We start from the raw sequence: 21126 nt of genomic DNA, 5'->3' as shown, positions 1-21126 counted from the left end.
AAATGTTTGTGGTTATGCTGACATTGAGCTCTCCCATACTGAGGTTATGTGGTGTGTGTGTACACTATGTGTATGTGTGTGTGATGTCCAGTCCACAACGATATGGGCGGTCTACCCTGTAGTGAATGTGATGCTCAGCCACAAGACAGTCAAGCTGCTCTCAGTCAGGCCACTGCAGTGGGGGAGATTTATGTGGTCAGGTCATGTGGAGGACTGGCACGGTGGACTTGCAGTCACTAACCATTACAGTCACCCCCGAGTCTAACGTCACACAATCCTCTGTAACATGAAAGCTGTACTGTACTGATACTGACCCTCTCCTGCAATCCAGAGTTCTGACAGACAGTATAGGAAAAAGGTGTTAAATAACTGTCCAAAATCATGAATTAATCAGTATTGTTAAATCAGAATGGATTGCCTTTAACACCTACAGCTCTTTACTGTATGAAGAAGAAAAAGGGGCTCGTAAAAACTCAAGCTAACGGATAGTTTTATAATTATCTGCTAATACAATAACTTGACTATGGCTTGGTAAATGGCTATTATACACTGTCCAAATGGCCTGACATCCCCCTTGTAATTGTTTAGGTGCCAATTGCCAGTGGTTAATCCCCGAACCCCACTTAAAGCATGAAAGCAAATGTCTTAAGGCTAACAAGTGCCAAACCATTCTATAAAGCATTCTATACAGCATCATAGATGGAGATAAAAAAGTTTGAAAATATATTGCTGATCTATGAGAATCGTTGATAGTCCAAGGCATTATTCAGAATGTATTCAATATAACTGCTGCTGTATAGTCTTCATCTTCCACAGATATTTCATTATAGATCGAGTAAAAAGGAATCCAGTTTGCAACATACAGTATTTCTCAAGACAGTGATTTTAATGTCAGAGAAATCGCAATGTCATAAACTTGTCATTTTCTCAAGAAGTTAAATACAAGGGGTATTTTTTTCAGAACAGAACAGGCTTGACCATATGTTACAAGTCAAAGAGCTGCAGAACAGAAACATTATTGGAATCGTGTCAAATACAGGTATAATTTTTTAAATCCTTCAAACCCTGTGACACTACTTCTGGCCTAAAGCCATATTTTAATCTTCATCTGCATGATATGTCAACATACCTCCTACATTTGACTAAATTACAACTTAAATGTGGCTTTTGGTCAACTTTTTATTAGTTAAAGCATGCCATCATACACACATTTCAATTATTTATTTTAGTGACCTGCCATTCGAAACATAAATTGGTGCCATGCTTCTCTTGTAAAGCCAACTTAATACATCTCACGATCATAAAGCGAATGGTCACACTAACTTCAATAGAAGAGGAATAACTGTGTGCACTTGTGGTCTTAAAAACATAATTTCACTCGCAGTGGGGACATTCTAGAATGACCATGGGCTAACTAAAAGGAATGTCCAATCTTGCTCAATCTAAATTCTGAAAATAGTAGAGCGAGAATCCTCACATGATTGTGATGGCCTACACAATCATTTCTAGGAGAATAAGGTCTAAGACAATAGGGGTCAAAAGTAAACAATCCATGAACAATTAATTAATGTAGGTTTGTCCTTCTGGTGGTTGTGGAAGCTTCATATTCTCTTTGGACATCATTAGACGCCTTAACTCTTGAAGAACAACTTTAATGCTATAAGAGGTTTGCCATTTAGATAGAATTGGTATGCTACGTGTATCCACCTGAGAGAGAGAGAAGAGAGGCAAATTAGTGATCATCCTTTGATGAGCACTAGGCACTGGGTTTACCAAAAACATATGTACATTAATAATTATATATACATATTTAGACCTGTATAATTTGTAAGGGCAAAAAATGTAAATGTGATGTTACTTACCATCCCATTGGAATTATTTATGCCATTCATGCTAATTTTTGTTACAAATCTAACAATTGGAGGTGATTCAGGATATTTAGGACCACATTCCACTTTCAGACTGTATATCCTGTTCTCATAATTAGTCTGGAAAACAAAACACAGAAACACACATTGCTTGGTCCGGGTAATGGTGATGAGCTATGCTCATTACTGTGCCTGTCTAGACTTTCTGTTTAAAAAAAAGAAATAGCATTTTCAACAACAACATTTTGCCAAAACGTGGTCTTAGAACACACAACTATTACATTTCCACTTGCTGGTGGAAAAGGCACGGTGAGGTGCTTATGTTACTGAGGTAGTTTGGTAGTCAAACCTTGAGTGCGGTGTAACCTTGCTTGAGACTTTTGTTACTTTAGCTCAGCTGGCTAACACAGTCATGTGGGGCGCAGATGTCTCTTACTTACTCCTGCTGCGGTCACACTTACTCGTGCCGGTCCGATGATCATGCCTGTCCACCGTGTTAGCGTCATATCTTCATCATCTTCAAGGCCCCAGCTGACTGTCCCATCTCCAACACCTTTCTGACCCTCTTCAAGCTCTTCCAACAAGCGAAAATTACGTGGAACTTTAACTCCTGAAATAAAAACAAGACAAGATTTTAAAAACTAGAAGAGGCGATCCTGGGGAGGGTTTGTCCATGCTACCCTCAACTGTTCAGGCCACACAATATCATATCAAACTGCTCACTCAAGTTAAATGCAACAAATTCTTAGAACTTGCTATGTCACTGGAATGTCACTGGAATGAATACTTCCTTCTAATGGGTGATGTAAATGCAGGGTACCATTTCAACTGTACACTGACGGTAAAACATCAGTCTGACCTGGCATGATCTTCCCTATCTGAACCCATGAAAGGTCATAATTAAGAGATCATCCTAACAGTCATGAACCTTATCTATATGTAGCCTATTGAACACTGGATAATTAGTGATGATTTTTATTTATTTATTTCACCTTTATTTAACCAGGTAGGCAAATTGAGAACACGTTCTCATTTACAATTGCGACCTGGCCAAGATAAAGCAAAGCAGTTCGACACATACAACAACACATAGTTACACATGGAGTAGAACAAACATACAGTCAATAATACAGTGAAAAATAAGTCTATATACAATGTGAGCAAGTGAGGTGAGATAAGAGAGGTGAAGGCAAATAAAATATATTAATAAATAAAAATATAAAAAAGGCCATGGTGGCGAAGTAAATACAATATAGCAAGTAAAAAAACACTGGAATGGTTGGTTTGCAGTGGAAGAAGGTGCAAAGTAGAGATAGAAATAATGGGGTGCAAAGGAGCAAAATAAATAAATACAGTAGGTAAAGAGGTAGTTGTTTGGGCTAAATTATAGATGGGCTATGTACAGGTGCAGTAATCTATGAGCTGCTCTGACAGCTGGTGCTTAAAGCTAGTGAGGGAGATAAGTGTTTCCAGTTTCAGAGATTTTTGTAGTTCGTTCCAGTCATTGGCAGCAGAGAACTGGAAGGAGAGGCGGCCAAAGGAAGAATTGGGTTTGGGGGTGACCAGAGAGATATACCTGCTGGAGCGCTTGCTACGGATGGGCGTTGCTATGGTGACCAGCGAGCTGAGATAAGGGGGGACTTTACCTAGCAGGGTCTTGTAGATGACCTGGAGCCAATGGGTTTGGCGACGAGTGTGAAGCGAGGGTCAGCCAACGAGAGCGTACAGGTCGCAGTGGTGGGTAGTATATGGGGCTTTGGTGACAAAACGGATGGCACTGTGATAGACTGCATCCAATTTATTGAGTAAGGTTTTGGAGGCTATTTTGTAAATGACCTGGACTAACCTCATCCTACATGAATCCAGAGAGGGAATGATGAGATACAAAGATGCCTATGTGAGATTTTGAGTGGGTGTTGTGTTCTGGATCATTCTGTATGCCAGGGTGGAACCAGAGATATGGAACCCCCGTGCTTGGCTATGAAACCTATGGAATGCAGCCGTCATGATTCCTCAAAATCCACCAGTGCAATATCAGACCCGACATGGGCCAACTTCCTATATTCTTACAGGCGCAATACAAACAGCGAACTGAGAAAGGTCATGTGTTAATAAAAAGGGTTGCATAGTAAATGTGTGATATGACGTTTCCTTCAATTAATACGAAACTTTGGTCTGGCATGCATAATAAACTGCAGCAACTTCACGCCCCACGGCTAGTATATACAAATCTAGTTAGCTAGCTAGTACAACAGTTGCACGAGCGCTAAACTAAGTTAGCTTCCTCTCCTTGCTGCATGTGAGTAGCTTGCGAACTATTATGAAAACCAGTGGTCTCGTCTAAAATTATGCAAGTTCTGTTTGCTACTAACTAGTGAGCTAATTGTAAACATCTGCAACTTTATAACCAAAGCACCCAAGCTACCTACCTAACTACTGTAATGTTACTAGCTAAACGTAAATATATGCTACTGGTGGTAGGCTAGCTAAATTATCCTAATCCCAGCAAATCATTATGCCAGTTTGTGACCAACTTTGTATAGATAATGAAAATATAACATTCTGGTTTGGCTAAATTACAGAATAGTGAATACACCACTGAATTTAGCTAAATAGCCTAGCTAGCTAATGTTAGCCACCACTCGATTGCTGGCTAGCATGCTGCAAGCATTTCAGACCCCAGGTTTATCTTCTAAACATTGTCTTCACATAAACAGCACATAGTATTTTTATATTCTATGACTACAATTATATAAATAATACTTAAATCTTTACATATTTCCCAGAGTGAAGCAGACAAACCTGAGGAGGCCGCCATCTTCTTCAGCCAAATCCAGAAGCACACAAAAAGTGCCATAAACGAGGGGTGTGTCAGGTTAGGTATGTCTGCAGAAAACGCTCTCACCGGTTCCTTCCTCGTATTCGACTATACACTACTAGATTCTGGACAATATTTTTAAATGCATGTGGCTGACAAGGTGATCAATAGCAGGAGGTGAGCATTACACAGCTACGAAATAAGCTTAAGAATAATGCTTTGAGTATATACAGGACCTTAGCTGGTACAACCAGAAGAGGATGGACCACCCATAGACTAAATTTAGGGAGTTTTTGCTTGCTCTTTTTAGTCTATGCCAGGTAACTAACACCCGACTGCTGAGAAAGGTCTTTATAAAATGATATACAGTATTCCAAAGTGCAAACTACCGGTCACCATGGCACACCTTGTCAGAGTTGTGCATTGTAGCACTGGCATGTTTTATCAGCATTCATCCATGATTAAAACTGAGTCACCCTTCTATGTTGGTCCAATGTTCATTTAAATATTATAGACAAATCAATTTAAAATTATAAAGAAACCCTCAAAACATACAAAAGCATATATTTATTGCACACCATAATAACATCTGAGACACCAAGCACTACCAGGAATCACAAAGCATACAATGCTAGCCATCAACACAGTCAAACATTCTTTACACACCAGTATTCAGTACAGAGAGAAAGCTGTTGCTACAGGCAAATACGTGTGAATTCAATGACTATACAAGGAAAGAATGGAGATGCGTGTGTTTCTTTACAGGAGGCGAACAGTCTTTCCAGTGACGGTCAGATAGTCTTCATCCGCCAGGGCACGCAGAGCCTCTTCAAACATGTCCTTCGTTATTGCCTGAAAAAAAGATAAATAATTAGGGTGAAAACACAAGGGTCAGATACACCATATTCAGAAGATATGCCTGCCATCCAATTAAAATACATATCTAAATATAGTTTAAGGGTTTTCCTGTATAGTTAGTTCTCATCAATAGGGAAAGCAGAGCTGGTAGGTACTACTTACGGCTTCAGACTGTCCTCTGAGGTCATCAAACAGCTGCTGGTATTTCATTGCAGGGGTCTTTCCCCTGGACTGGATAATTTTTTTCAGAGCCTGGGCCACTTCCTCCTTACGCTTACGGGCCGTGGCACTCATTCCTGGATTGAGTAAAAACAAGACAGGTTAATACTTGCTCCACAATACACATTTTTTAAGATACTGACTAAGGTTGGGTTTGCATAGTCAACCAATTCTAAACATTAAACATGGCATGGCAGACAGGAATTTGAAGAGCTGTCATAGTATGTCATAAGGTGAATGAAAGGTGAATGCACCAATTTGTAAGTCGCTCTGGATAAGAGCGTCTGCTAAATGACTTAAATGTAATGTAAATGTATAGTACATGACCAGGAACTACACAGACATTTTAGTCATTTAGCAGAGCGACTTACAATTAGTGATTTCATCTTAAGATAGCTAGGTGAAACAACATCACAAATCGTATCAAGTCAATTTTCCCTTAAATTATTTATCAGCAGTCAGTGCTAGTGGAAAAAGTGTTGTTTTAGACAAAGGCTTCCATACCAGTTGTGAGAATGGAGATGTCTACAAAGCCAGTCCTGGGGTCTGTAGCAGACTGCTTGAGGGCCTCACGGTGTAGTCTCTTGGCCTCCTCCACGTCGACTGTCTCCACCTTGTCAGAGAAGCGCACCTTGGCATGGGCCTCGGCCAGTCGGATCAGAGACTCCAGCTGCCTGGGGTAGGCAGACACCATCCCCCGCCCGCTGCCGATCTTCCTCATGTCCACATAGGCCTGGGAGAGAGAAAGATACCCATACAGTCAATCCAATTTCTTTATAAAGCCCTTTTACACTTTTGAATGCTCTCGCATGATATTTTAGTGCAATGTTTTGACCAGAAGGTCTTTGTCTGGCCTAAACCTGGAACCAGCACTTTCACACAACTCGGGGCCATAATCAAATATTTTCCTCCAGCAGCCAGTGGATGGATGACATTTGTTTACTAGCCAGTCACTCAATACTTTTTTTACCCACATTTATCTGGTGGCATGGTGCTAATGTCAGGCCCTGAAGTTACATCTACATCACAACCACTTTTCATTTGGAGCATTTTATTTAAATTATATCGTACTTCAATGAGTGCCTGGCTGGCTTCTTCGTTCAGTCTGGGGTTGATGTAAGTGCGAGCGTATGCAATGTAGTCCTTCAGCACTGCCATGTCCAGGAACTCTTCCTCGATCTGCTCCTCGCTCTGGTAGTAGAGTGCCACCAGGTGGTGAGCCAGGCGACGGTCGTACGCCTCGTCTTGAGGATCCAGCATCAGGAAGATCAGATCAAATCTGTAGGGAAGAAAATGGCATTTTGATTATATATATATAATGTTTAATAGCAAGTAAAAAGTATGTTGATGGGCCCTTGAGCAAGGCACTTAACCCTAATTGCTCCTGTAAGTCGCTGTGGATAAGAGCATCTGCTAAATTACTAAAATGTAAATTATATGCATGTTGTGAGTGCAACATTTACCTATGCCAACAAGGCTCAGTTGTTTGAGGTTCAGTGGCCGTCAGTGAAGCGACCAAAATAGGATATTATTGACAATCAACACCATATATCAACAGTGTTCAGTGCTGTTAAGCTATCAGGTAATATTTACCTTGACAGCAGTGTGTGAGGGAGCTGGATGTTCTCGATGGTCGTCTTCTTGGGGTTCCACTGAGACTCCACGGGATTGGCTGCTGCCAGGACGGAGGTGCGAGCATTGAGCTGGCAAATAATTCCAGCCTGCACAAAGAGAAGAGCTTTGTGAGAAACTAGCCTGTCGTTCACCGTTACTAACAATCTATCAAAACAGAAACAAAATCAGAATGCTTCTACAGTAGTAAAACGATTTAATCATTCTGTTAGCAACACCACATTCAACACATAAAAATTTAACAGAGGCCTATACGTTTCTCAGAAGTGCACTGGTCATTAGGACTAGTCCTGAGCATTGCGCTGAAACTTCAGTCTCAACTTGTTTTGTCCTTTTCTAAACCCACCTTGGCAATGGAGAGAGTCTGCTGCTCCATGACCTCATGCAGCACAGAGCGTGTGCTGTCGCTCATCTTGTCAAACTCATCAATACAGCATATCCCGTTATCACTGAGCACCAGGGCTCCGGTCTGCAGTACAAGCTGCTTTGTCTCTGGGTCCTTCATCACGTAGGCTGTGAGGCCCACGGCACTGGAGCCCTTCCCAGATGTGTACTGACCGCGGGGCACCAGGTTGAACACATACTGCAACAGCTGGGACTTGGAGGTACCGGGGTCTCCACAGAGCAAGATGTTTACCTCGGCACGGAAGTTACCGCGGCCTGTCTGGCTGAAGTCTTTACGGGTGCCCCCGAACAGCTGGAGAAGAATACCCTGTGGAAGAGAAAGTTTGTCCTGGTCATGACTTTAATTAAAATCTAAACGCAGGCAAAAATCAAACAATTGCTGCAGTAAAATCCACTAATATGAAAGACTGCAGTTACACATCCCTGGCAGCAGAGGACGCCACACTGCTATGGTCATCTGAAGGGATCGATGGGACAGTTGTCCTGTGGCGAGTTTCCCAAAAGCATTGTCGCACAAACATCTTATAACCACAGCAAGCAATGTAGAAAATATGATCTTAGAGCTGCAATGTTGCTTCTGGGAAACTCATCCTTGACTGATAGTTGATAACCATCCCCACTGACCTTCTTGATATCCTCTTGTTCGTAGATGCTGGGGGCCAGGGCGGAGGAAAGACGCTCGTACACGTCTGGTTTGGCGGCCAGCTCCTTCAGTGTCTGGACACGCTCCTCAGTGAAAAGCTTCTGGTCTGAATCCTCATCCAGTCCGTGAAGGCGCTTCTCGTCCGTCTTACGGAAGTGGATGACGTCGATGTGGGTCTTGTACACCGACTTCACAGTGCTCTGGCGAGGGTTCTCACGCATAGGAACCGCTCTGTAGATACCTGTTGTGGAGATGAGTTTAGTAATGACGATAGTCATTTTCTGTTTACCATCAAATGTCACGTTACAGTGATGTACGCGCATCCTGACATCAAAAATCTCTGCAGAAGGATAGCTAACACTGTTGTTGGGAGTATCATGACCTTGACAAACTGAGTGAGCGATCACCATAAAAACACACAAGGCTGATGGCTATAGCCATGTTCAACAAGTATATTATTCATCTGGCTTTATCTAGCTCTATTTGGGATATATTACCCTGCCCTCGCTGGCTTGCTAGGTAATCAATCCTCTGATGACATCTGCAATATTGTAGATAAACACGTAATCAAATGGTTGTTTAACTTGCACAAGCTGCATTTTATGTTGCACGTGATCATATCCACTGCTGGGTAAACAAAGATGTTTCTGATGAACTGAGCACGCAACTTTTCATGATGTCAACAGAAAATGGGTCTATAGGACCAAACTACAGTAAGTCACAGCAGCAGTATGCATGACTAGGGCCAATAGCTTTACCTGACACGTGACTGGACTAGGAAAACTAGACCCATGGTTATAGGCTTTAAAAGGGCAATCTGCAGTTGAATCAATAAAGTGGCCACCCCGCCTCTGTTTTGGTAAAAAAAAAAGCTCAGGGATGGACCTAGAGAAATGTAACCATCCAAGATATCAAAATGATAGCTTTATTTGGAGGTTTTTCAGTGTATACAAAGATTGAAGTAAAAAAAGTTTATATTTTGGTTTCTGGCAGTTAAACTAAGCTCATTAGGCACTTAAGTTATATCCCTCAAAATCAATATCCCCTTTACAATCAAAAACATGGTAGCAACTGCGGATGGCCCCTTTAACTAGAGCAGAGTCTTTCTTGGTCAGATCACATGGAAAGTTAAAACTCTTAGCCCTTCATAGCCTGTGTGACCAGATCACCAACAGCAAAGCTATACAGCCATCGGTTCACAGCTCTTCCTTTTGCAGGTCAAACAGCTCACCAGTGATGTTGATGCGGTCTCCTGGCTGTACTTTGTCGACCAGGTCGTTGTGAGCGTACACTATGGTGGTGTGAGGGGTCTGCCCAGCAGGCATGTCATCAGGAGACTCCTGAACTTTGATCTGAAAAAGAGCGAGGAGAAAATTAATCAGTGAGAAAAAAGGAGCTCTGCTTCTTTAGTTGTGGCAGGGAACACACTAGTATTGTATTTGTGAACTAACCCAGGAAGATAAGCTCTAATGGGTAACTAAACCATTATCTCATCAGTTCTGTTCAGCAGCATATCTTCCATTGAAAGTAAGCAGACTGTCGTACAGTATAAAGTCATCCATCCCCTCTCCTTGGTAGAGGTATTCAAGGATCCACCTGTACCCGAATAGCTGAGACCCGAGCGGGTCCGGATCCAGAATTCTAAATAATGTCAAAGGTCTGGGTTGGATCTGATTGTCACGGGTATGTGTAACTTTAACTGACTTGCCTGGAAAGACCCGTACACAGCTGAACAAGACTGCTGCAGTAGAGAGAGAGAAATTGTATACATTTATGCTGCTGCTCTTTTCACAATAGTGGCGCGTGTAACTTGTTGTTGGACAATCATTAGTCAAAGCGGCAATAGGCTACAAATCATGTCACGTGCCAAATACAACAGGTGTAGACCTTACTGTGAAATGCTTACTTACAAGCCCTTTAACCAACTATGCAGTTCAAGAAATAGTTAAGAAAATATTTACTAAATAAATGAAAGTAAAAAATTAAATAACAATAACAAGGCTATATACAGGGGGTGCTGGTACTGAGTCAATGTGCGGGGGTACATTTTACCTCCGTATGTGGCAAAAGTTATGAGATATCTAATAAATGGAAGATGGAATTAAAATGACGGAATTCAAAGTGAAAAGTTAGTACAGGCTAACAGGCTGCTACTTAATATTTTGAATGGAGTGGTTTGTTATTGTGTAGGACGAGAAAACGCATGCCTCGATTGGCCTAGCTAGCTTAACTAGTTTCTCCTGGTTTGATGCAGTCAAGACAGATACTACATAAATCATATTGGATGATAAATAACCTAGCTATGGGCAGATATTAGTCTACTGTAGCACGAGTCGGCTTGGTTGGTTGTCGTCTCTCCCACGTGTCACTTGCTCACATTCACAGTAGCCTACACACACAGCCTACACACACAGCACGGCCCCTGGATCGACCAGGTCTATACGGAACGGCTCTAGTTGCAGATGGTGCAGTAGTTCATGTATTGGTGTCTTGTCCTATTATAAAAAAACAACTACTGGTGCCTTCTTCCTCTCCCCATAGCTCACCATCTGTTTGTCGGAGAAGGCAGAGCGGTTATGGATGAGGGCCAGGCTGTGGGTGGTGTTGCAGTTGCGGCACACTGCAGGTTCTGCGATGCGACCACGGTCCACCTCCACACGGGTAGAGAAGGCACACACCTGGCACTGGAAGAAGGCCTCCTGCATCTCTGGGATCAGCTGGGAGGTCCTGATCACCATGCCGCTGATGGTGATCATCTGATCAATGTCTGGGAGGAGAGCGACAGCGAGGCAAGATTGTATTAAAAACTAATCATTAAGCACCAGACCTGGGTTCAAATAGATATTTAGTCCCAAAAGTGCAAACCATTTGGCACTCTAGGCCGCATGATCAAGTGCTTGAAATTGAAAGAAAACAAATACATGATTCACTCTTCATATGATTGTGCAACAGATCTGCATGGGTTGTTCAGGGAAGCTAGACATCCATAATATGACATGGCCTAAACCAGGGGTCTCCAACAGATCTGCATGGGTTGTTCAGGGAAGCTAGACATCCATAATATGACATGGCCTAAACCAGGGGTCTCCAAAAGATCTGCATGGGTTGTTCAGGGAAGCTAGACATCCATAATATGACATGGCCTAAACCAGGGGTCTCCAACAGATCTGCATGGGTTGTTCAGGGAAGCTAGACATCCATAATATGACATGGCCTAAACCAGGGGTCTCCAACAGATCTGCATGGGTTGTTCAGGGAAGCTAGACATCCATAATATGACATGGCCTAAACCAGGGGTCTCCAACAGATCTGCATGGGTTGTTCAGGGAAGCTAGACATCCATAATATGACATGGCCTAAACCAGGGGTCTCCAAAAGATCTGCATGGGTTGTTCAGGGAAGCTAGACATCCATAATATGACATGGCCTAAACCAGGGGTCTCCAACAGATCTGCATGGGTTGTTCAGGGAAGCTAGACATCCATAATATGACATGGCCTAAACCAGGGGTCTCCAACAGATCTGCATGGGTTGTTCAGGGAAGCTAGACATCCATAATATGACATGGCCTAAACCAGGGGTCTCCAACAGATCTGCATGGGTTGTTCAGGGAAGCTAGACATCCATAATATGACATGGCCTAAACCAGGGGTCTCCAACAGATCTGCATGGGTTGTTCAGGGAAGCTTGACATCCATAATATGACATGGCCTAAACCAGGGGTCTCCAACAGCTAGATCTTTTCCCCACGTTGTTACGTTACAGCCTTCATCTAAAATTGAATAAATTGGGGCGTTTTCTCATCAATCTACACACAATACCCCATAATGACAAAGCAAAACCAGGTATTTATACATTTTGGCAAACTAATAAAAATATAAAACTGAAATACCACATTTACATAAGTATTTCAGAACCTTAACTCAGTACATTGTTGAAGCACCTTTGGTAGAGATTACAGTCTCGGGTCTTCTTTGGTATGACGCTACAAGCTTGGCACACCTGTATTTGGGGAGTTTCTCCAATTCTTCTCTGCTGATCATCTCAAGCTCTGTCAGGTTGGATGGTGAGCGTCACTGCACAGCTATTTTCAGGTTTCTCCAGAGATGTTCGATCAGGTTCAAGTTCAGGCCCTGGCTGGGTCACTCAAGAACATTCAGAGACTTGTCCCAAAGCCACTCCTGCATTGTCTTGGCTGTGTGCTAAGGGTCGTTGTCCTGTTGGAAGGTGAACCTTCGCCCCAGTCTGAGGTCCTGAGCTCTCTTGCACAGGTTTTTATCTAGAATCTATCAGTACTTTGCACCGTTCATCTTTCCCTCGATCCTGACTAGTCTCCCAGTCCCTGCCACTGAAAAAGATCCCCACAGCATGCTGCTGCCACCACCATGCTTCACCATAGGAATGGTGCCAGTTTTCCTCCAGCATTCAGAACAAAGAGTTCAATCTTGGTTTCATCAAACCAGAAAATCTTGTTTCTCATTGTCTGAGACTCCAAGCGGGCTGTCATGTGCCTTTTACTTAGGAGTGGCTTCCATCTGGCCACTCTACCATAAAGGCCTGATTGGTGGAGTGCTGCAGAGATGGTTGTCCTTCTGAAAGGTTCTCCCATTTCCACAGAGGAACTCTGTCAGAGTGACCATTGGGTTCTTGGTCACATCCCTGACCAAGGCCCTTCTTCCCAGATTGCTCAGTTTGGCCGGGCGGCCAGCTCTAAAAACAGTCTTGGTGGTTCTAAACTTCTTCCATTTAACAATGATGGAGGCCACTGTGTTCTTGGGGACCTTCAATGTTGCAGACATTTTTTGGTCCCCTTCCCCAGATCTGTGCCTCGACACAATCCTGTCTCGGAGCTCTACGGACAATTCCTTCCACCGCATGGCTTATTTTTTGCTTTGACATGCATTGTCAACTATGGGACCTTACATAGACAGGTGTGTGTGCCTTTCCAAACCATGTCCAATCAATTGAATTTACTACAGGTGGACTCCAATCAAGTTGTAGAAACATCAAGGATGATCAATGGAAACAGGAGCTCAATATCGAGTCTCATCGCAAAGGGCCTGAATAATTATGTAAGGTGTTTATGCTCAGACCATCCATTTTAGTTGTTTGTCTATGAATAATGGTAATATTTTGAGTAAAATCCCAAACCCATTTATTTTACCAGCTATATTGACAGAAAACACAGCTATTGTACACCAAAGAATGTGCCTATTTGAAAGCAATTTTTTTTTAAACGCAGTAGCTCTCAACATTTTTTTTTTTTTGTAGCTCTCATGCTAAAAAAGGTTGGAGACCCCTGGTCAAGACTATTACCTTCAGGGTTCAGGCTCCTCATGTTCCTGGTCTTCAGGGCGTTGTACGGCCGCACCTGGATCTGGTGTTCCAAGATGGAGTCTGGGAAACGCTCGAAGAACAGCTCGTTGACGGCCATGTCAAATGTAGGTATGACTTCCTGTGATATAGATTTAGGAGAAACGTTATGAATCACCATTTATATTGGTATGCCCACATCATTAAACATATTGTATCTCTATGGGCAGGCTTATGGTAATAAATGGCAGATAAATAATGAAAACCGCCTGTGCTTGCTGTCACAATTGAATTTAATACGGTCATAAGGGATTTTTTTTAAACTTTGCATTCATAGCTCACTATCCTCCATTAATATTAATGTGCAAGACTATCTGGTACATGTATGCATGTGTATTTACCTGGGGGTAGGAGATGAGCTGCCTGTACAGGTCTGCATCAAAGGACTGCACATGGCTGCAGTTGACATTCAGCACAGGCTCACCAATCACACTTATCTAGAGGGACAACAGAAAAAGAAAATTAACATCACTGCAAAATTACAAGCAAAATGTTGCATTACTTTTCTCAAGAAAACCAAATACAAGATGAACTAGAGGTAAATGGTTGATCACTGTTATGGTGTCACACAGATGGGAGAGCCTACCTCCTCCAGCTTCTGCATGTAGAGAGGCTCATTTAGGTCCAAACCAGCATTCTCATCCTCATTAGAAGTGGGGTCAATGAACCTCTGCAGGAATCTCTGTAGGAAAATGTACAATAAAAGCATTCAGATAACTAGCTTCTATCGATCTAAATAGATTTAACTAAACTTTTCTTTATCAATTACATTTTCATTATTTATTTTTCTACACCAATGAAGGCACACTTAACTTCCATACCTGAAACTTCTCCTTGCAAGTTCCCACGTTGACATCAGTGCCCCAGATAACCAGCTTCTGTCCCGCTGCCTGCTCAATGGCTACTGCACCATCTTCTCTTGGCTGGTGGAGTAGAAAATGTCCTAAACTGTTACGAGATTTGCTAATGGTATCATTCTATATCTATGTAGCATTAGCAGTTATAGAATTCCTGACTATCATTCTCCATATAGGAGTTTCCCTACTCACCGGCTCGGTGTGGAGGTCCACCTGGGGGGCCTTCCTGACAGAGCCCAGGTCAGGGCGCTGTCTGACTGGGGTGCCACGCACGCCACTGCGGGGGGTCCCCTCCACCCTGGAGCTAGGAGTCCCGTACATCAGAGGGGAGCTCATGTCCACCTCACTGGGGAGAACTGGGGAGAAGAAGATAGGACATTGACATGACATTCAGAGTGATATCATAGGGTCAGCATCTCAGTTCTTTCAAGTACAGTTCCAGTTTATTTTTTTGCAGTTGTTGCACAAATGATCTTGGCCCGTATCCACAAAGCATATCAGAGTAGGAGTGCTGATCTAGGATCTTTCCATATAAAACTGATCCTAAATCAGCACGCCTATTCTGAGACGCTTTGTGGATAAGGGCCCAGATGTCACAAAGCCAGGAGAAGTGTTTCCGTACCAGAAATGGCAATACAGCAGCATCATTCTGTGTCAATGATGGTAAGGCAGTTACCTGAACGGCGTGGGCTGGAGAACAGAGAGGTGTCATGGACTGCAGGGCTGGCAATATCTGTAGCTGGAGATGTGGGCATGGCTGGCAGATCCATGTTGGATGAGTCCTGACCTCGTCGCCGCTGGGAAGGAGGAGAGACCAGGCCATCACTGCTGGCTACAGACAGAAAAAATACATATCCAAGTCAACAATCAACATAACTCTAAATATGACTCAGATAACCTGTTTCTCTACAACTTACGAGTGCCTGGAATGTCATCCCTACTGCGCTTGCTTCCACCGGGAGTTGATGTTGGTGAAGACATCCTGAATGATCACAGGTCCTAGATATAAAATCTGGTTGATTAGCTAAAACAGTCAAAAACAAAAAAGTGAAATACATGCATGCGTAATTGACTTTTACAAAAACATTATGAAGCCAGCATGTAACATAGCTGAGTTGAGCTACAGTTAGATAATAATAACAACGCCAGGCTAGTTGTTGGTACTTGCATCCTTTTGACATGTGCAATGAAAGTGAAACAATGAATACTAGCCAGCTAACTAACAACATTAGCTAGCTAGCTAGATGAGTAGTTTACTAGAAACTTCCGAAAAACTTGTAAACTATAAAGAAAATATTTATTCTAAATCCTAAACTACTTCTTCTAAATTAAGCATCATCATCCTAATCATGTTGAATTAAATAACATAATGGCTGGCATGTTCAAGACAACTGTAAACAGTAGCTAGCTAACGTTATAGCGTGCAAGACACTAACTTAGCCGAGGAAACCCAGTAGATTACTGAGTGACTTTACTTTAACTCCCAAACACATATAGGTAATCTGAATTCGCTTTAATAACATAAAAGATTCAATACGAAATGACCCATGTCGTTAATTGATCTTCTGATACTATAGAAATATCTTACAATCTTACCTTCTGTAGGATGTATCTATGTCGTGCGGCTGCAATGAATTTGGCGCGAAATTGTGGTTGTCACGTAATATTCCCGGGAAACTTTGCACCAATAGCAAAGCAAAACTACTTGAGCGCTAACCATTAGCACTTGCACATCGTGGGGGTTCATGTGTCAATGTCTTAGATCAGTAAATACGTTTGTTAAAAATGTTCATGAAGTACATTAATAATTGTATTTGTTGTAGCCTTTAATTCTTATTTTCAGTACTAGACCCATTCTTTTCACTGCAATAACTGTGTGTGTACCTAAAATGGCTGGGTAATCACCCCTTCTGATTTCGTTTAGCCCTACATATATTCCACTCAGGGGCCATAGTGTCAATGTTTGCCAGAAGGTTGCATTTGTGCCACTAGAAATATCTATGTGTTCTGAATATCATCACTAGAAAAATACCGAATGCATATCCGTGGGAACACATCAAACATGCAGAATTGCTCTTATAAGTAATGACTGTATTCCCTGCTATATAGTAATATATAAAATAAATAAATAATAATAATTTCCAGGGTCATCATGGACATTGAATTTCATTCACGTAGATAACTGCGTATATTGAACAGCAATTGTTTAACACCAAATGTGTGATTACAAATATACTGAACAAAAATATAAACGTAACATGCAACAATTCCAATGATTTCGATGAGTTACAGTTCATAGAAGGAAATCAATCAATTGAAATAAAATAATTAGGCCATAATCTATGGATTTTACATGACTGGGCAGGGGTGGAGCCATGGTTGGGTTTGGGAGAGCATAGGTCCACCCACTTGGAAACAAGGACCGACCCATTTTTTCCCATAAAAGGGCTTTATTACAGACAGAAATACTCCTCAGCATGACCTCAAACCTCACTTGTCTGTTTACAGGTGATTGATGCCCGTAGACCCTTTTCAGTACACTACATACTGACGTCACGCGCGACTCTTGGCTGCAGTAAGAAAGCCATCTCCAAATGTTTTTTTGTAAAATAATTATTTTGGATGCAGCAGTTGTTATCTAGAATGCTTATGCTCATTGGCATAAACTAGCAAAAGTTAGCCAAAGCGCCATTTTACTGGTTGAAGTTGAAGTGTTTTTTTAAGCATAATGCAGTTGATTTGCAATTATGATACACACATGATATTAAGCAGGACATTCATACGAGCCTAAACATCCAATTATAATCCAAAAGTAGTGTGAAATGCACTAATAAACAGCATGTAAATAGAGGCTTTTTGCTGGCGTTCTATAAGAACTCCCCCGTGTTCTGCCACCAACTTGCCCGCATCGCCCTCTTGCGGCAAAGTTTGCAAATACAAAAGGATCTATAAACTGGCTTGGTATACGCAGCATGAAATTATCCACTTGTAAATCAATACACTCGTAGTAAAGAGGGTGGCGTAGTAAAGAGGCGACCACGTGATTCAAACTCAACTCTACTGGCTTGTCAAAGGGGGAGTTAAACCTTTGACGTAAGCAGGGGAAAGTACAAAATACACTCCGCGAAATACAGACGCTTCAGAGAAGATAGAAACAGGTCATAACCTACAGTGACTATACAGACACTATTTTAGGATAAACCTAAACACCACTCGAAAGAAGCAACGGTGTGGAAAATAAAAAGAAGCTCCATTAATACAGAGTGAGCGTGATACATTGTTGCATTGTATCAAACTTGTTCCAACTACTTGACTACTAACGAAATATATTGACGTCCGATCCCACGAGGGCAGAAAGCAGAGTTCATGTGCGACATATACAGCCTGGATTCTCAGTGCGTGTCTTCACAATGCAACATGAGTTGGGCGGTGGAGCCTATCAACTTCTACGACAATAAACTGAGCAGCGGTCTCCAGGGGGTCTGTAAACCCGGTAGAGGTGATCATGGCACGGGCGAGGAAAGCACCATGGCCGAGCTAAGTACAGCCCCTGCAATGTACAACGACGAGAGTGCCATCGACTTCAGCTCCTACATCGAGTCGATGACAGCAGTGCCACACCTGGAACTCTGCAACGATGAACTTTTCCTTGACTTATTCAACACTGTGAAGCAAGAAAAGACCGACTTCTGCATGTCAGCCTCGACTACATCGTCCAGCAACATGCAACATATGTCAAGTTGTTCAACCAACGCATACGCATTTGGAAGCCAAAAAGAGTTCGAGAGGAAGCCCAAGGGGGGATTTGACAAAGGGGCCTTCAGCGCACCGATCAAGCAGGAATCGGACTGGAGCGACAGTGACATGTCCTCGTCGTTACCTTCCCAGATAGAAACCTGCGAAAAGACCTCCGTGAGCCGTCTCATGGGACAACCAACTCCGCCAACAACCCCAGAGCCCATCTCAAGCCACTCCAGTGTCAGCTCAACCCAGTCCTCTCCTCGAAAGGTCGGCAAGGACAGGGGGAAAAAGAATGTTGACAGGTACAGTAATGAGTACCGCCAGAGACGCGAGAGGAATAACGTTGCGGTGAGGAAAAGCAGGGACAAGGCAAAGCAACGCAACGTGGAAATGCAGCAAAATATGCTTGAACTGGGTTCAGAGAATGACAGATTACACAAAACCATCGATCAGCTAAACCGTGAGCTCACTGGGCTGAGGGATTTCTTCAAGCAGCTTCCCAATCACAATTCCTCGTTTGTGGGGACCACGGGTGGGGACATTCGGTGACAAATGGTCACTTTCTAATGAACTGAACTGAACTTTTGAAATACATACCTCAACAGACTTTTATTACCATCTGTGTAACAGATGCATTACAAACAAGCGTACATTTATGGCACTGGAAATGTACTGGAAACCGGAGGCCTACTCCCATGTTGCTGCCATAATCGTTTTTGGGAAAAATGTTTTTGTATATTAAATTATTTTACCACTTCATTTACATATTGTTATAGCAGATATGATACATGTTTTTATAATTCCAAACTTTGTATAAGAGCCAGAGCATGCTCACATTTTTATATAGTTTGTATAAAAAACTTGAAATGTTTGTCTATATGGAATCTCTAATAAAAGGGCTGAAAAGTCATACAAATCATCTGGTCTATGTGTGTGTTTGGGAAGCATAGATTATTAGTACACATCAGTGATTAGAAATGACTTGGAATGGTTAAAGTGGGGTTTATTTGGATCTGGTGGTGCCAAGAATCTACCTCAGTTGGAGTTGGGCCACCTCTGTAGAATTACATTTTCACAGCTATTTAAATAAAGACCAGAAAAAGGTAAAATAATTTAAAAAATAATAATAACTATACATACACTAGCATAATTCAAGGTTTATTGACTGAGTATAAGCACCATTCATCTTCAGAGATATATTAGGAGGTAGATATTCAAGGAAACAGAGAAATGTGTGGCTATTTACAGCAAACAGGCATATTTTACAGTCACCAGTTGGACCCACGTGGGCCAAGTTTGACATATGTTGCTCCTCTGGTCTGTCAGTTCTAACCTTGGGCTGTCAGCTTCTGGGTCCTAACGCATCAGTAACACACAAACAGATCTATTTTTCACCAATTATTCACATTCTGTACAGAGAGAGCTTGTGGGGCTGGGCTGAGGATGCCTCAGTCTTACATATTTATTTCATGGGGTCCCACTCCCCACTTTGACAGCCTCAGAGGCAGATGTCTTCCAGACCGATGCACCGGGCAGGTTTCCTGGTGACCACACGGACGTAAGCGCTGATGGGGCCCACCTCCCTCCCCAACACATTCTCCACCTTGTAACCTGGAAACTACAGCACATGGGCAATCAAAACCTAACCATGGATCAATAGTCTTAGGCTATTGTCTTACATACAAGTTAGACATGCTCAATGAGAACAAAAGTTGGGAGCTAAGCTAACCATCAAATGTCAATGTTACTCTTATCATATAGTTTCTGACGACAAAACACAGTATTGTTATTATTAGATTGGCGGGGGGAAAACACCTAATGCAAAAATTCAATAGACAATATATGTATTGGGTACGGTATGTGGTGCTGATCCACTTCAGTTAACCTGGGTTGCCCGGATTCTCAATAATGGATGTAAGCCAAGAATATACCAAGAATGCTTGATGGTATAGGATGGTCAGAGCCATACATTTAGATATATGGCTCTGATGGTGGTATGTGGTGAAACTAGTTGTTGTATATTAGAAGGCAATATAGATACAACTTCAGCGACACTAGTATCATGTGGCTTCTCTTACACTATTGATCTGTGTGAGTGAGGCCATTGTTCTAAACAGATTGTCACGGATCCCTCCGGAACTTTCATTGCGCACACCTTTGTTTGGGTTTCAACACTGTGTTTTGTGTACGTGTTTGTTTGGTGTTCGTCCCCGTGCCTTTACACGGCACGCCGTAATTTGGGGTAAAATAAAACAAACTATTACGCATTCCTGCGCCTGTCTCCCAAATCATTGTTACCAATATGACACAGATCTCTTATCACAGTCTAACTATGGGACATTGGACAGATGACAATGATGTCACTGTGTCAGCAAATATACTGAGTTTGTTCTGACACATGGGAGGATCCAGATGCTGTACAGGCGCACTTAACCACACTTAACTGAGAGATAAGCACTGTCTACATAAATAAAAGGAAGGTAATGTACCATATATTACATAACAGGTGAGCGAGAGAGAACTCACCTCATAGCCAGAGGCTGCAGAGTACAACACAGACATGATGGTGCTCTGTTGGAGCTAGAAAACATCAGAGAGAGAGAATAGTCACCATACTAGGTGTTTGAATGGTCTGTACTGGTCCATCAAACTACAGTTCTTCATATATTACAGCACATGCATTATAAGAATGTTATTAGATATTATAAGCAT

General features: G+C 42.3%; 3 protein-coding genes across 5 annotated transcripts; 1 reads left to right on the top strand and 2 right to left on the bottom strand.

The window, feature by feature from the left end:
* Window positions 1-865: 865 nt before the first annotated feature.
* LOC129813743 (ubiquitin-conjugating enzyme E2 variant 2) lies at window positions 866-4959 on the bottom strand. Of its 2 annotated transcripts, none has more exons than XM_055866222.1 (4): window positions 4671-4959; window positions 2309-2478; window positions 1863-1988; window positions 866-1707 (listed from the first exon to the last, which is right to left on the bottom strand). In XM_055866222.1, exons 1-4 carry the CDS (start codon window positions 4723-4725, stop codon window positions 1561-1563), a joined length of 498 nt encoding a protein of 165 aa, XP_055722197.1. In that variant the 5' UTR covers window positions 4726-4959; the 3' UTR covers window positions 866-1560. The 2 variants fall into 2 exon arrangements, with proteins under 2 accessions (XP_055722197.1, XP_055722198.1); XM_055866223.1 differs by having other exon boundaries at window positions 2330-2478; window positions 4671-4957.
* A 279-nt stretch (window positions 4960-5238) lies between these two features.
* On the bottom strand, window positions 5239-17706 carry LOC129813740 (DNA replication licensing factor mcm4-like). 2 transcript variants are annotated; one of them, XM_055866219.1, is made up of 17 exons: window positions 16270-17706; window positions 15591-15697; window positions 15350-15505; window positions 14866-15029; window positions 14638-14739; window positions 14403-14498; window positions 14158-14253; window positions 13760-13898; window positions 10990-11210; window positions 9675-9795; window positions 8425-8684; window positions 7742-8107; window positions 7357-7484; window positions 6835-7042; window positions 6268-6496; window positions 5707-5840; window positions 5239-5538 (listed from the first exon to the last, which is right to left on the bottom strand). In XM_055866219.1, exons 2-17 carry the CDS (start codon window positions 15652-15654, stop codon window positions 5446-5448), a joined length of 2577 nt encoding a protein of 858 aa, XP_055722194.1. In that variant the 5' UTR covers window positions 15655-15697; window positions 16270-17706; the 3' UTR covers window positions 5239-5445. The 2 variants fall into 2 exon arrangements, with proteins under 2 accessions (XP_055722194.1, XP_055722193.1); XM_055866218.1 differs by having other exon boundaries at window positions 15591-15672.
* A 113-nt stretch (window positions 17707-17819) lies between these two features.
* LOC129813742 (CCAAT/enhancer-binding protein delta-like) lies at window positions 17820-19333 on the top strand. Its single transcript, XM_055866221.1, has one exon. The coding sequence runs from the start codon at window positions 18040-18042 to the stop codon at window positions 18961-18963; it is 924 nt and encodes a 307-aa protein (XP_055722196.1). The 5' UTR covers window positions 17820-18039; the 3' UTR covers window positions 18964-19333.
* The last annotated feature ends 1793 nt before the right edge of the window (window positions 19334-21126 follow it).

The sequence above is a fragment of the Salvelinus fontinalis genome, chromosome 17, assembly GCF_029448725.1.
Source record: "Salvelinus fontinalis isolate EN_2023a chromosome 17, ASM2944872v1, whole genome shotgun sequence".
NCBI lineage: Eukaryota > Metazoa > Chordata > Actinopteri > Salmoniformes > Salmonidae > Salvelinus > Salvelinus fontinalis.
Note: the sequence above shows the minus strand (reverse complement) of the source record. Positions and strands in the feature narration are given on the sequence as shown.

Excerpts from the sequence above, each read along its gene's own strand:
- LOC129813743 (XM_055866222.1), bottom strand. The coding sequence starts at position 4,725 with ATGGCACTTTTTGTGTGCTTCTGGATTTGGCTGAAGAAGATGGCGGCC. Across the intron at positions 2,479-4,670 it reads GAAGATGGCGGCCTCCTCAG|GAGTTAAAGTTCCACGTAAT; the intron begins GTTTGTCTGCTT and ends TTTTTATTTCAG. Across the intron at positions 1,989-2,308 it reads TAAGTGTGACCGCAGCAGGA|ACTAATTATGAGAACAGGAT; the intron begins GTAAGTAAGAGA and ends TTTGTTTTCCAG.
- LOC129813740 (XM_055866219.1), bottom strand. The coding sequence starts at position 15,654 with ATGTCTTCACCAACATCAACTCCCGGTGGAAGCAAGCGCAGTAGGGAT. Across the intron at positions 15,506-15,590 it reads GGATGACATTCCAGGCACTC|CCAGCAGTGATGGCCTGGTC; the intron begins GTAAGTTGTAGA and ends TTCTGTCTGTAG. Across the intron at positions 5,841-6,267 it reads CATCTCCATTCTCACAACTG|GAATGAGTGCCACGGCCCGT; the intron begins GTATGGAAGCCT and ends TACTCAATCCAG.
- LOC129813742 (XM_055866221.1), top strand. The coding sequence starts at position 18,040 with ATGTGCGACATATACAGCCTGGATTCTCAGTGCGTGTCTTCACAATGC.